The following is a 16139-nucleotide window of genomic DNA, read 5'->3' as shown; positions in this document are numbered from 1 at the left end:
TCTGGATTTCATTTCCTTTGGACATATGCTTGTAAGTGGAACTGCTGGATTGTGTGGCAGTTTTTTGGTTTTTTTTTTTTTTTTTTTTTTTTTTTTGGTACTGGGTATTGAACTCGGAGGCAACTTGACCAACTGAGCCACATCCCTAGCCCTATTTTGTATTTTATTTAGAGACAGGGTCTCACTGAGTTTCTTAGCACCTCGTTGTTGCTGAAGCTGACTTTGAACTCAAGATCCTCTTATCTCAGTCCCCCTAGCAGCTGGGATTATAGGTGGGATTAATTACAGACATGCACCACCGTACTCAGCTTGTGTGGCAGTTTTGTTGAGGAACCACCATATTGTTTTCCATAATGTCTGTACTAATATTCACCAATAATGTTTGAGAGTTTCCCTTCCTGTGCATTCTTACCAGCATCTGTTATTTTTGGTCTTTTAATAATAGCCATCTAACTGGGTAAGATGTTACCTCATTGCTGTTTTGCTCATTTTGATTTATATTTCCCTGATAATTTGTAATGTTGAACATTTTGTTCAACCTTTTAAAAAGAGTGTTTTAAAACAGTTTTTAGTCTTTAAAAGCACTTAAAAATTTTCTGACATAACATACATTGCAGTCTTGTTAACAGGAAAATTTAAAGAATTTTGAATTCAGTTTTTATTTACTAAGGTACTTCAGTAAAGTAAATTCTGAAAAATTTAAGGGACATGTAAAAACTGCTTTTTCAAAATTTCAGCAGGTACACAACATTTTTTATGACACCTCAGTTACTTAGACCTACTTCTCAGTATCATAAAATATGAATACAGTTAAATAGCTATAGTTCCTTTTTCCCAGGAACTTTTTTGCAAGTTGTTGTTTGTCCTTATTCATAATTCCTTTGTAAAGTGAGCTAAGATTTGTTTTAATGACTTATCAGTAGAGAATTATCTACTTTTGGAGCCACAGGGCTACATGAAGCTATAACATTGGGACTTTTATTTTTCATGTAGTGCCAACCTAATTCTTACTAAATAAAGAGATGTTAAATTTCTTTCATTTGATTCTAAAATTCTACTTCATGTTTATTTTGACTACTATTCTTATAAACATGCTAATGTGGTATGTTCTGAAACAGGGTTCACCAGTATCATTCCCTTTAGTGGAAAATTTGTCTGACCTGTTATGTTTTCCAATGTGATCTTAAAACATTGAGAGAAATAACTTATTTAAAATTTCATTATTTTATTATTAGCAACTGTGTGTCTTGGAACTTGTATGTAGTATACTATAGAAGGTATTTGGAAAAAATATTAAGTGACTTCACTATTGCCATTTGTATATCACAAAAATAGATCATCTGGGGGCTGGGGAGATAGCTCAGTTGGTAGAGTGCTTGTTAGTCTTTTGTATCTGTGAGATCCACATCGATGGATTTAGTTAAACACAGATCAAAATTTTTCAGAGGTGAACAAAACCATGCTTGTGCAAGCATGTACAGACTTTTCTTGTCATTATTCCATAAACAATACAGTGTAACACCTATTTACCTAGCATTTACGTTGTATTAGGTATTTTCAGTACCGTAGAGTTGATTTAAAATATATGGAAGAATGTGCATAGGTTATATGCAAATATCACACCATTTTATATATACCCATACTTTGGAACAAAAAGGAAGGCCCAGGGAACATTTGTCAATTTGGAGATGAGTGTGCTCCTGGAACCAGTCTCCCATAGGTATGGAGTGAGACTGGCCTTGAGCCTGGATTCCTGCCTCAGCCTCCTGAGTCTAATTACAGGTGTAATCTGCACTCTGCACTGCACTCAGCTGCCTGTATTCACTTTTGCATAAGTTATTGACAGGGCAGTGATCACCATCATAATCTTAAAATATTTACATTTTCTAGATGATTTTTTTTTTTTTTTTTTTTTTTTTTTTTGCAGTCAGACTAAATATAGCCCTATGAATAGATAGGGTGGAACTCTTTCATTAATCTGTGGTTAGAAAGCTAGCTCAGCTTTCCCATTGCTCAAGACAACTGTTAAATAATTTTGCTAGATGGTGATATTCTGAGGAAAATGACTTGGATTCAGGTGTGGATCAAACTAAATGTTAATGATGTCTGTGTTTTAATGGCTTCATGAAATTCTACATCACATCATAGTAGTATTGCCATCATTCGATGCCCAAATCAGAAACACACCTAACTAGTCACTTCAATATATTTAGTTTTCTTTTAGCTTATCTTTTTCCATGTGCCAGCAGTATTAAAAGCTAAGCCTCATATTTTTCTTAAATATATTATGCTAGACACTTAAATGAGGTATAAAGTTTTCCCAGTACCTTTTAAGGTGGCTCATCATTTAAATTTCTCATATACCTTCTCTGTCAGAGAATTCTTTCCTTTTGACAGCATGTGTTCATAATATATTCACCAATTGCAGTTGAATTCTTGCCAAAAAGGGGAAAAAAAAAATATATATATATATATATATCTGTACTTTGGAACAAAAAGGAAGACCTAGGGAGCATTTTGGCAGTTTTAACTGCCAGGAAGACAAATTATGCCATAGCTGGTGCCTGGTAAGCCCATTAGGACCTGGACCTCTTGGGGGTGAACAAATGAAAGTAATTTGAGAGTACAACCTAGTGGCATTATGTGAAGATAAGCTGTTAGTACACAGTGTTGTAGAGGTAAGAGTCATATTTATCTATCTGAAGATAGTAACCAGTAGTTTAAATCAGGCAGCTTGGTAAACCAAAGATATGAAGCATTGTAATGACCACTGAAGAAATGAAAGAACTCAGTTTTAAAATGGAAATATAGGGGTCAGTTCTCCAAAAGCAATATTCCCAAGTATATAGAATCTGGGATAATGTGAAGACAGTTCTATATCATTTGACTCCTATCTCAAATAACATTTGGGAGAAGGTAGGGATTGTCATGGGTTAGCTGTGAAGTTTGTTAAGTAAATTTTTCAGATTGGGAAGGTATAAATCTCCTTCCTGGAACCATTAAGGTAAAATAACTGATAATTGTGGTAGGGCATGAGGGAATGAGTCCTGATTTTGACAGTACCTCAGAGACTTTTAGGTGCCCTTTGTGTATAGCTTGCCTCAGATCAGGCAACAATTACCATTCATAGGGTTTCATTGCTGTATGAGAGTCAAATGTCATCTTTGTCATTTTCATTCAAAATATGCTTTAAAAAAATCATGGCAAGGAATTAAAAGGATTAACTTCTTCATATGAGACAAGAAGAAATGAGAAGGGCGTGTAGTTCCAAATGGAGAAGATAAAATTTGATGGAGTACATGTTAGTCTTCAGTCTTCTCAAATAATGAAATAAGATAAAGATGTCAAGGAGGTTGAGACTGAAGAGTGTGAGAGAGAAGAGGTATACAGTTGAAGCCTTTGAGCATGTGTTCAGGAATCTGATATAAAAGATTTTGAGCATCATAATTCTTTCTCTGTGGATCATCTTTTACCCTTCTCTTGATCAAAATTTCATCTTTTCTTTGAGACCTCGGTAATTATTTCCTGTAAATTATCTATGTTTTGTCTCAGAATTGTTTTAAAATTTTATTCATATATCTCTTTTGGCATTTATATTTGTTGTTCGTGCTAGATTGTAAACTATTTGAAAACATGGACAGTTTCTTAGTACCATATCCAGCTTTGGAATGTCTCAATAAATGGCATATTAAACAAAGGAAAAAGAAAATTAGAGAAATAGGAAATTGTGATAAAAGAAAATTACTGCTTTAGAGGGAGAGATTGGAAAATTTGCAAGGATATTATGTATGGGGGTAGCAAGAAGGATTTTAGATTTTGTGCTTTATAATACACCCATCTTTGCTTTGTAAGCCTATAGTACTATGAAATTCATTAGTGAATATTTAGGAATTGTCAGACTAAAGTGTCAGAAAGTCCATTGCTTGAGTCTATCATCAAGAAATATAAACCATTATAGTTAGTATTCTTTTGTCATGGTAAAGTAAAATAAAGTTTTCATTGGCCTTAAACTAAATTAGTACCTTTGTAAATTAGACTTTTAGCTTAAATTTCTCTTACTTCACCCTGGTTGCTACTCAGAAATAAAACTACTTTTGTACCTTTGGTCCCTGGAGGTCACTGTTGTTCCAAGGCTTATAGGCTAGTCTCTGAGAGGTTTATATTGTTCAGTTTTATAATGCCCAGGCTCTAATGAAGTGGGAATAGGAAAGGGAAAATGTACATATATAGGGGTCCCACACAAAGCTAATGATGCATTATAGTTATAAACTTATGTAACTGCAGTAATCATTTTTGTGCTAATTCTTCCCAGTTAAGTTCCTAATATTTTAGTTTTCAAAGGATGCACTTTAGATTTCTCAACTGCAAAATAAACTTTCATTCACAATTCTTCTTAATTTACTGCGTTTGCTTTGCTTATGTTTCTTCTACCCTGAATAGATATTTGATATTTATCCAAATATCAAAGATAATTAGTACTAAGAGTTACCTCAAATTTAACTGTAGGATTGAAAGTGACCATGAAAATCTTTTTGATCTTATTTTGTTATTTATATAAGTATCTGAGGATCTTGATGATTTAGCGCTATTCTCTACTTTTTTTTCCTTCCTCTTACCCTAATGAATTCTTTGTTAGTTGACTCTGTCCCTGACAAAATGCCTGAGATAAACAGCTTAGAAGAGGGAAGGTTTATTTTGGGTCACAGTGTTAGAGGTTTCAGCCTGTGGTCACTTGTCTCCATTGTTTCTGGGCCTGTGGTGAGGCAGAACATTATGTCAGGGAATGTGAGATGGAGCAAAGCTGCTCACCTCATGGTGTCCAGGAAGCGCGCGCACACGCGCGCGCGCACATGCACACACACACACACACACACACACACACACACACACACACACAGATTTGAGGGTCCAGACACAAGATACAGCCTTCAAGGGCATACCCCAAAGAACCTGCTTCCTTCAAGTAGGCGCTAACTCCTTGACTTCCACTATGTTCTTATAGTCCATTAAGTTATGAATCCATCAATTGATGAAGTTAGAGCCTTCCTGATCCAGTCATCTTCCAGAGGCTCTACCTCAAAAGACTTGGGGACCAAGCCTTTAACTTAGGGGGTAACATTTTAGATCCTAACCAGAACAGATTCCTATTCATTATCCTGACACAACTCAGATGACTGAATTATTCCTTCTCTCTTCTTACCAGTCATTGTACCTAGACTTAAATCTTCATTGCATTGCCTACTACAGTGTAACCTTGGGCATGCTAAATTAATCTCTCTCAACTTATTTCCCTAGTCAGTAAAACTGATGATGATAGCAAATCCCTTTTAGGCTTGCAGTGAAGAAGATTAAAGGAGATTACAGTTATAAAATATTTAGGATAATACCTAGCACATAGTAAGTGCTTGATAATTAATACTACTCTGAACCACTTATTGATGGAAACTTGTATCATCATCTTTTCAGAATACTGGTCTCTGCTTTAGGTACTGGAAATTAAAAAAAAATAAGTTTTTTTATCTGTCTCCAAAGAAACTGAGGTAAAGTAAGAAGACACATTGATAATTATAAAGCTGTATTGTTTAGTATTAATAAAGCACCTAGATAAATGCTTAAACTGGTATTGAAGGTTCTTTGCTGAAGGTGACATCACTCATTTTATCTTCATGGTCTTAAAAGCTACTTACTGGTACCATTTATCAAATACCTGTAATCTAGACATCTGTACTTTAGAATTATCTGTTTACTAGATTGGTCCACTTATGTCCTTCAAACTTTATAACTGAGAGCATGTCCAAAAACTGAAGTCATCTTTTAAGTCCTACATATTTCTTAAAACTGTTACTCCTTTGTATTCATGCTCACCAGCTCTTGATTCAGGCCCCCATCACCTTATTCTTGAACCAGTGCCCTGAAATGCATTCACATAACCACTGTAACACAAATTGAATTAAGTCTTTTTTCAACTTAAAACCTTTTAGTGAGTCTCCACACTACAAAGTCTCTGTGATCTAATCCTACTTGCCTTCCCTATCCAGACACTACCCTCTCTTGTTCTATATTCTAGCCCTACCATAGAGAGGTTTTTTTGTTTCAATCTTCTCCACCCACCTCTGCCCACCTAGTACTACACATGCATACACACACACCCGCTTTGTACTTTGCTCTTCCATTCTTTCTCTTCCTTTATACATACTAGAATAGGATCCTGGTATCTTATCAGCTACCTTTCAACTGGCCATTTCTTACTTGTCCTTTAAGACTTCATTCTATATTTCTCCTTGGAAACCTTGCTTGAGCTCTGCGTCCTTAAACATCCTTTCAAAATTATATGTGCTTCTTTTGTATTTCCATGATATCCTATTGATATATCACTTTGTTACTGTACATGTTCATGTGCTTCTCTTGCAAGATTTTGAACTGTGTGATGTTAGTAACTGCTTTGTACAGACACTTTTGTAAAGGCAAGGCTAGGATCATAGTGAGTTCCGAGTAAATATTTAATGAGTGGGTGAATAATGAATATGTGCTAGTTTAGGCAAGCAGGGGTGACTAAGCATATGCTTGAGAGAAGGCCCATCCAAGTGTGAAAGTGTGAGAGTAAAAGTACTTCTTTTAGGAGTTTAGAATAAATAGGCACAGGGTGTTAGATTGGGGGTGTCGTGAAATGAGCCTAGGTAGGTAGGGCCTGTTGCAAAAGATTTTTGATGTCTTGCTAAGAATTTTCTTTTTCCTTTCTATTATTATTATTATTTGTATTGGGGATTGAATTTAGGGCACTTTATAACTGAGCTACATCCCTAGCCCTTTTTATTTCTTATTTTGAGTTAGGGTCTTGCTAAGTTGCTGAGACTGGCCTGAAACTTGCAATCCTTCTGCCTCAGTCTCTCGAGTTCTCTGGGATTACGAGAATGCACCACCATGCCTGGCACAATTTTATTTCTTTTCAAGACTAACTAATATTGCACTGTATGTACATAGCACATTCTATTATATACTCATCCATCATTGGACATTTCTTTGTCCTTTTTGGTTACTATGCGTAATGTTTTTTTGTTTATTAGTGCACAAATCTGCTTGAGTCCCTGATTTCAAATCTCTTGGATATATACCAAATATGAAATTATTGTATGTTTGTGAAGCCATCATACTGTGTCCTACAATGAATGTATCATTTTACATTCTTAATAGTAGTTCATAAGGTTCTGATTTCTCCAAATCCTTGCCAATACTTACTCTTTTCTCTGTTTTGTTGTTTTGTTTATAATTCTATCCTAACAAGAGTATGGCTCTCTTATAAGATGAAGCTTGAGGCATTGAAAGAGAAATGGAAATGAATTACAGGCTTGGGTATATGTATATGTTTACATTTCTATAGTGGCTAATGGGTTTTGTGTAATAAAAAGAAAAGGTCATATTTCAAAAATTGTTGGTATAGCCAAAGTAGTGCTATGAGGAAAATTGATCACAGTAAATGCCTACATAAATAAAGAAAGCCTGGGAGTATAGTTCAGTGGGTACAAGACCCTGGATTTAATTCCCAGCATTTTTAAAAAAATGGAAGAAGAGAAAAAGAAATCTCAAATCAGTAAACCAATTCTACATCTTAGGGAACTAAGGAAGAAAAAACGAAACCCGCAAACCACAGAGGGGTGGAAATAATAAAATTATAACAAAAATAAATGAAGTAGAGCATAGGCAAACAATAGAATTCATAAAGCAAAAGTTATAATGCTTGATACTCCCTGAAGTGGCTGTGATTTTTTTAAAAAATTGAAAATAGCAAGTGTCAGCAAGACTTGGTGAAATTGGAACCCTCATACATTGCTAGTGGTATTGTAAAATGATGCAGCTACTGTGGCTAAGTTAAATATAAAATAAATTGCTGATTATGGTGGCTCATGCCTGTAATCTCAATGACTTAGTGACTGAGGCAGGAGGATCACAAGTTCAAGGTCAGCCATAGCAACTTAGTGAGACACTGTCTCAAAATAAAAAATAAAAAGGACTTGCAGTGTAGTTTAGTGATAAAACACCCCTGGGTTCAGTTCCCCAGTGCCAAAAATAAAATAAAACAAACAGAGCAATCATATGGCCTAATAATTTCACTCCTAGACATATATTCAAAAGAATTGAAAGAAAATGTTCAAATGACATCTTGTACACAAACGTTCATGGTGGCAATATTAACACTAGCCAAAAGCTAGAAGATCCAGATGTTCATCAGCAGAAGAATGGATAAACAAAATGGGTAGATTCATACAATGAGATCATTGAGCCATAAAGTGAAGTATTCATATATGATGAAATGTGTGAACCCAGAAAACACATTGTACAAAAGAAGCCAAACACAAAATATTGTATAATTCCATGTATAGAAATTATCCAGAAAAGGCAGATCTGTGGAAACAAAGTAGATTAATAGCTGACAGGGGCTTGAGAGAGGAAGAAAGGAATGATGGGTGACGGGGGCTTAGTGGGTACAGGGTTTCTATTTGGATTGATAAAAATGTTTTGGAAGTTGATAGTAGAAGTGGTTGAACCACAATGTATATTAATTGTATATTAAATGGTAAAAATGGAATTTTTATGTTATAAGTATTTTATCATGGCAGGGGGTGGGAGGAGTCATTGATACAAGAAGTCACTTATTTAGCACACTAAAACTAGATCTAATGACCATTATTATTAGCATTTGGGGTTTGGGGATTATTATATGTGAGATTTTTCATGAGAAGTTTCAAAAAGTAAATGCTGTAGGTCTTCCCTTCCTCTGTTCTGATTCCTTCAACCTGAGGTAGAATCTAGGAGCCTATATATTAAGGATGCACCTTAGGTAATCATGATACAAGTAAAACTCAATGGCTTATTGTCAAAAGAGCAGTGTTACACTGCCATGCATTGACCACTGTAGAGTGCTAAATATTTTAGTTCCTGTATGTAAAAGTTTTATGCTTTTTTGTGCTTTTGTGAAGAAAAGCAAACATGAGATAAGTCAAATCAAAAAATTAGATTTTTGTCAGGTACCTCTCATACATCAGGCTACTGAACACTGGGAGGTTTCATTAGCATATGACTATTATACAGTAGATTTTCTTTTTTCTCCTTTTTAAAAAAAAAATTTAAGTTTTTATTTCTTTACGTTTCTTGCTTTCTTTTCCTTCTGTTTTCCTGTTCCCTCAGAGTCGTTTTCTCCCTTATTTACGATGTTATTGTCCCCATAGGGGCTATTTGGTCTAGGATTGCATAGTGTATGATTTGGGCACTGCTAATATTGATCTCCCCTTAAAGAAAGGGTTTTGGAAACCTATAGGGCCACTATAAACCTATAGGGGGAAATCTGCAATACCCAGATCTGCAGCGCTAGAGAGGAAGATACATGATCAACATGAAAAAACAAGGGAAGAAAATGATCCAAACAAATCTAGATTCTATATTAATAGAATCCAATGACAGTATGTTAGAAGAAATGTCAGAAAAGGACTTCAGATTATACATGATTAAGAGGATTCGCGAAGCAAAGGATGAGATAAGAGAGCAAATGCAGGCAATGAATGATAATACCAATAAGCAGAAAGAGCACTTGCAGGAAGCAAAAGATCATTTCAACAAAGAGATAGAGATTCTCAAAAAAAACCAAACGGAAATCCTTGAAATGAAGGAGACAATAAACCAAATAAAAAACTCAATGGAAAGCATCACCAACAGACTAGGCCACTTGGAAGACAGAACCTCAGACAATGAAGACAAAATATTTAATCTTGAAAATAAAGTCACCCAAACAGAGAAGATGGTAAGAAATCATGAACAGAATCTCCAAGAACTATGGGACATCATGAAAAGACGAAATTTAAGAATTATCGGGATTGAGGAAGGCACAGAGATACAAACCAAAGGAATGAACAACCTATTCAATGAAATAATATCAGAAAATTTCCCAAACCTGAAGAATGAAATGGAAAATCAAATACAAGAGGCTTACAGAACACCAAATGCGCAGAATCACAACAGATCCACACCAAGGCACATTATAATGAAAATGTCTAACATTCAAAATAAAAATAGGACTTTGAAGACCGTGAGAGAAAAGCATCAGATTACATATAGGGGGAGACCAATATGGATAGCAGCAGACTTCTCAACCCAGACTCTAAAAGCTAGAAGGGTCTGGACCAACATATTTCAAGCTCTGAAAGGACATGGTTGCCAACCAAGAATCCTATACCCAGCAAAACTAACCTTCAGATTTGAAGATGAAATCAAATCCTTCCATGATAAACAAAAGTTAAAAGAATTTACAAATAGAAAGCCTGCAATATATAATGTTCTCAACAAAATATTCCATGAGGAAGAAATGAAAAATAATGGAGGTCAGCAAAGGGAGGAACTACCTTAGAGAAAAACCACTCAAAGGAGAAACCAAGCCAACTTAAAAACCAAAAATAAGCCAAATGACTGGGAATACAAATCATTTCTCAATAATAACCCTGAACGTTAATGGCCTAAACTCATCAATCAAAAGACATAGACTGGGAGAATGGATTAAAAAGAAAGACCCAACAATATGCTACCTGCAAGAGACTCATCTCATAGAAAAAGACATCCACAGACTAAAGGCGAAAGGATGGGAAAAAACCTACCACGCACATGGACCCAGTAAAAAAGCGGGGGTTTCCATCCTTATATCAGATAAAGTGGACTTCAAGCCAAAGTTAGTCAGAAGGGATAAAGAAGGACATTTCATACTGCTTAAGGGAACCATAAATCAGGAAGACATAACGATAGTAAATATTTATGCCCCAAACAATGGTGCATCCCTGTACATCAAACAAATCCTTCTCAATTTCAGGAATCACAGGGACCACAACACAATAATTCTGGGCGACTTTAACGCACCGCTGTCACCACTAGATAGATCTTCCAAAAAAAATCCAACCAAAGAAACCATAGAACTCAATAACACAATCAATAACCTAGACTTAATAGACATATATGGAATATTCCATCCATCAATGAGCAGATACACTTTCTTCTCAGCAGCACATGGAACCTTCTCAAAAATAGACCATATGTTATGCCACAAAGCAGCCCTTAGGAAATGCAAAAAAATAGAGATACTGCCTTGTGTTCTATCAGATCATAATGGACTGAGAGTAAAAATCAATGACAAAGTGAAAAAAAGGAAATTACTCCAACACTTGGAGACTAAATAATATGCTATTGAATGAAACATGGATAACAGAAAACATCAGGGAGGAGATTAAAAAATTCTTAGAGGTCAATGAGAATGATGATATAACATATCAAAATCTCTGGGACACTATGAAAGCGGTACTAAGAGGAAAATTCATTGCATGGAGCGCATTCCAGAAAAGAATGAAAAGTCAACAATTAAATGACCTAACATTACAGCTGAAAGCCCTAGAAAAAGAATAGAATAACAGCAAAAGTAGTAGAAGACAGGAAATTAAAATCAGAGCTGAAATCAATGAAATTGAAACAAAAGAAACTATTCAAAAAATTGACATAACAAAAAGTTGGTTCTTTGAGAAAGTAAACAAAATAGATAAACCCTTAGCCACACTAACAAAGAGGAGAGAGAAGACTCAAATTACTAAAATAAATGATGCAAAATGAAATATCACAACAGACACCACTGAGATACAGAACATAATGAGAAGCTACTTTGAAAATCTGTATTCCAACAAAATAGAAAGTACCGAAGACATTGACAAATTTCTAGAGACATATGCTCCTCCCAAACTGAACCAGGAGGACATACACAATTTAAACAGATCAATATCAAGCAATGAAATAGAAGAAGCCATTAAAAATCTACCATCCAAGAAAAGCCCAGGACCAGACAGATTCTCAGCCGAGTTCTACAAGACCTTCAAAGAAGAATTCATTCCAGTACTTCTCAAAGTATTCCAGGAAATAGAAATGGAGGGTACCCTACTAAACTCATTCTATGAAGCTAATATCACCCTCATACCCAAACCAGGAAAAGACACATCAAAGAAAGAAAATTTTAGACCAATATCCTTGATGAATATAGATGCTAAGATACTTAACAAAATATTGGCAAACCGTATCCAAAAACATATTAAGAAAATTGTGCACCACTATCAAGTGGGGTTCATTCCTGGAATGCAAGGATGGTTTAACATCCGTAAATCAATGAACGTAATCCATCATGTCAATAGACTTAAGGATAAGAATCATATGGTCATTTCAATTGACGCAGAAAAAAGCATTTGACAATATACAACACCCCTTCATGCTGAAAACACTAGAAAAAATAGGGATAGTAGGAACATACCTGAACATTGTAAAGGCTATTTATTTATGCTAAGCCCAGGGCCAACATCATTCTTAATGGAGAAAAACTGAAACCATTCCCTTTAAAAACAGGAACAAGACAGGGATGTCCTCTTTCACCACTTCTATTCAACATTGTCCTCGAAACTCTATCCAGAGCAATTAGGCAGACTAAAGAAATTAAAGGGATACAAATTGGAAAAGAGGAACTTAAGCTGTCACTATTTGCGGATGACATGATTCTATATTTAGAGGATCCAAAAACCTCCTCCAGAAAACTTCTAGACCTCATCAATGAATTCAGCAAAATAGCAGGCTATAAAATCAACACGCATAAATCTACAGCATTTTTATACGCAAGCGATGAAACAGCTGAAAGGGAAACGAGGAAAACAACTCCATTTGCAATAGCCTCAAAAAAAATAAAATACTTGGGTATCAATCTAACCAAAGAGGTAAAAGATCTTTACAATGAAAACTACAATACACTGAAGAAAGAAATTAAGGAAGACCTTAGAAGATGGAAAGATCTCCCATGTTCTTGGATAGGCAGAATTAATATTGTCAAAATGGCCATACTACCAAAAGTGCTATACAGATTCAATGCAATTCCAATTAAAATCCCAATGACTTACCTCACAGAAATAGAGCAAGCAATCATGAAATTCATCTGGAAGAATAAGAAACCCAGAATAGCTAAAGCAATCCTTAGCAGGAAGAATGAAACAGGGGGTATTGCAATACCAGAACTTCAACTATACTACAAAGCAATAGTAACAAAAACAGCATGGTATTGGCACCAAAATAGACAGGTAGAGCAGTGGTGCAGAATAGAGGACACGGACACAGATCCAAATAAATACAATTTTCTAATACTAGACAAAGGTGCCAAAAATATGCAATGGAGAAAAATAGCCTCTTCAACAAATGGTGCTGGGAAAACTGGAAATCCATATGCAACAGAATGAAACTAAACCCCTATCTCTCACCCTGCATAAAACTCAACTCACAATGGATCAAGGACCTTGAAAATCAGGCCAGAGACCCTGCAACTTATAGAAGAAAAAGTAAGTCCAAATCTTCACCTTGTTGGCTTAGGATCAGACTTCCTTAACAGGACTCCCATAGCACAAGAAATAAAAGCAAGAATCAAAAACTGGGATAGATTCAAACTAAATAGCTTTCTCTCAGCAAAGGAAACTATCAGCAATGTGAAGAGAGAGCCTACAGAGTGGGAGAATATCTTTGCCTCTCATACTTCAGATAGAGCACTAATTTCCAGAATCTATAAAGAACTCAAAAAACTCTACATCAAGAATACAAATAACCCAATCAACAAATGGCTAAGGAAATGAACAGATACTTCACAGAAGAAGATGTACAAACAATCAACAGATAAATGAAAAAATGTTCAACATCTTTAGTAATAAGAGAAATGCAAATCAAAACTACACTAAGATTCCATCTCTCCCCAATTAAAATGGCAATTATCAAGAACACAAGCAACAATAGGTGTTGGCGAGGATGTGGGGAGAAAGGTACACTCATACATTGCTGGTGGGGTTGCAAATTAGTGCAGCCACTCTGGAAAGCAGTGTGGAGATTCCTTAGTAAACTTGGAATGGACCCACCATTTGACCCAGCTATCCCACTCCTTGGCCTATACCCAAAGGACTTAAAATCAGCATACTACAGAGATACAGCCACATCAGTGTTCATAGCAGCTCAATTCACAGTAGCCAGACTATGGAACCAACCTAGATGCCCTTCAATTGATGAATGGACAAAGAAACTGTGGTGTATATACATATATATGTATATACACATACATACAATGGAATATTACTCAGCTATAAAGAATAATAAAATTATGGCATTTGCAGGCAAATGGATGAAATTGGAGAATATCATGTTAAGTGAGATAAGCCAATCTCAAAAATCCAAAAGAGGAATGACCTCACTGATAAGCGGATGATGACATGTAATGGGTGTGGGAGTGGGACAAGAATGGAGGAAGGAGGGACTGTATAGAGGGAAGAGAGAGGTGGGAGGGGTGGGGGGGGAGGAAAAAATAATGGAATGAATCAAACATCATTACTCTATGTAAATTTATGAATATGCAAATGGATAAAAATAAATTAAAAAATAAAATATAATAAATAAAATAAAATAAAATAATTAGATTTTACATGAATGCATGTGAGAAAACTGAGTCGTGAAATTCAAAAGTATTCTGTTTCTAATTTTTTAAATACATTTGACTGTCAACAGACCTTGACTATCTTCTGACTTTGACTCTTCCTAATCACACCAGCGTACCCACCATACGTTTAGTTCTTTCGTTCTACTCTATAACAGGTCACTTTATATACTTTTACTTTTTATGTGAAACAGCATTCTAAGATTTGACATTATGATTTTTTAGGATTTAAAATATATTTCAATAAACTTGAATTATATCTGAAGATTGATGATGTGGGGAATTGTGGTTTACTTGAGACCCAACCTTGAATCATGTGCTTTAAAGCTGCTGTGCCTAGTAAGCAAACCATTTGGCTAAGAGAATGAGCATCATCCCAGCATTGCAAAAAGGAAAGAAAAATGAGCTGATCTGCATTTTTGCAACTCAGCATGTCTTTCTCTATGGGTCTGTTTTGATGGGATTAAATCTTGTGAAAATAATGCCCTATCCTATATACAAAGTGAGGCAGTCTGCTCACTGGTTCTAAACACTGATGAACTTAATTTTTAAAACTGTGATCTTTAACGAATATTTTGAAGTTGATATGAGTTTGTTTTGTTTTGTTTTGTTTTTTAGGCCAGCCGAGTCTTCGAGAAGCTATTTCCATGTCCTGTATAACCAATGGAAGTGGTGGGAACAGAAAAACAAATCACACCAGTTCTGTTTCAATTGCAAGAAAAGAGACTCTCTCATCTGCTGCTAAAAGGTACCCAATTATAAAGGAAAAAGAAAAAAAATTGCAAAATTGTGTGTGATAAGTAAGTCTCCTTTTTAAAAAAATATGAAATAGAGCTGTGTGGAATTCAAGTGAGCATGTCCTTTGAATTCTTTAATTGTGAATGAAACATCTAATCTATGCACACTGAATTTACATTCATCATTATCTGTCAAATTTTAGTAAGGAAACTTGTTTCTTCCTAAGGAAAGAGAACAATTTCATTTTCTGGTTCCTTTTTAATTTTTTCAGGAAGAATTTATTGGTAAATATCTCTATTTAATGAAATTATGTAAGTGAAATTTCCTTAGCAAGTGATATATTTAATAAAACATTTTAAGGGAAAATAGAATCTTTGATTTATGTCTGCATTAGGTTAATAACTTTTTTCTTTATAAAATTAAGATTTAATTTAAAATATTGTAATATTGTATTGTGTGCCTATTTGTGTCTATGTCCGTATGTTGGGGGATGGTGGTCAGGAAGGTTGTGGAATTACTGCAATATAACAGTTTTAGTATATTATAGATTTGAATTCTATATGTTTTTCATCAATCAGTTGAATTTATTATTCCAATAAAATTGCTTAGAGGACTTTCCCCTTTTTAAAAATTCCTAGCAAATTATTCCATGTAGTTTTGAGAGACCATAGAAGATCAGTAGTCTAATCTTAAATATTTTCTTCAAAGAATGCATGAAGAAAAACCTTAAGGAATAGAATAATGTGTAACAATATTTCGATGGGAGTTGTACCAGGGACTGAATTTTTCATAATTTGGAATTATAGATGTTTAACCTAGATGTTTAACCAAACAGGTAGCTAAAGGAGTCTTAATGAAATAACAAGATCTTAACCCTTTA

General features: G+C 35.0%; 1 protein-coding gene across 4 annotated transcripts in view; it reads left to right on the top strand.

The window, feature by feature from the left end:
- EML4 (EMAP like 4) overlaps positions 1 to 16139 on the top strand; it is a 161357-nt gene that overhangs the window by 65904 nt on the left and 79314 nt on the right. For all 4 annotated transcript variants that reach the window (XM_079109760.1, XM_079109761.1, XM_079109759.1 and 1 more), the window contains exon 3: positions 15140 to 15269. In XM_079109760.1, coding sequence (XP_078965886.1) covers positions 15140 to 15269 — 130 coding nt within the window. The remainder of the gene's footprint in view (positions 1 to 15139; positions 15270 to 16139) is intronic.

This window comes from Sciurus vulgaris (genome assembly GCF_902686455.1).
Source record: "Sciurus vulgaris genome assembly, chromosome: 14".
Lineage (NCBI taxonomy): Eukaryota > Metazoa > Chordata > Mammalia > Rodentia > Sciuridae > Sciurus > Sciurus vulgaris.
The sequence above is the reverse complement of the archived record's forward strand: the minus strand, read 5'-3'. Positions and strand labels throughout refer to the sequence as shown.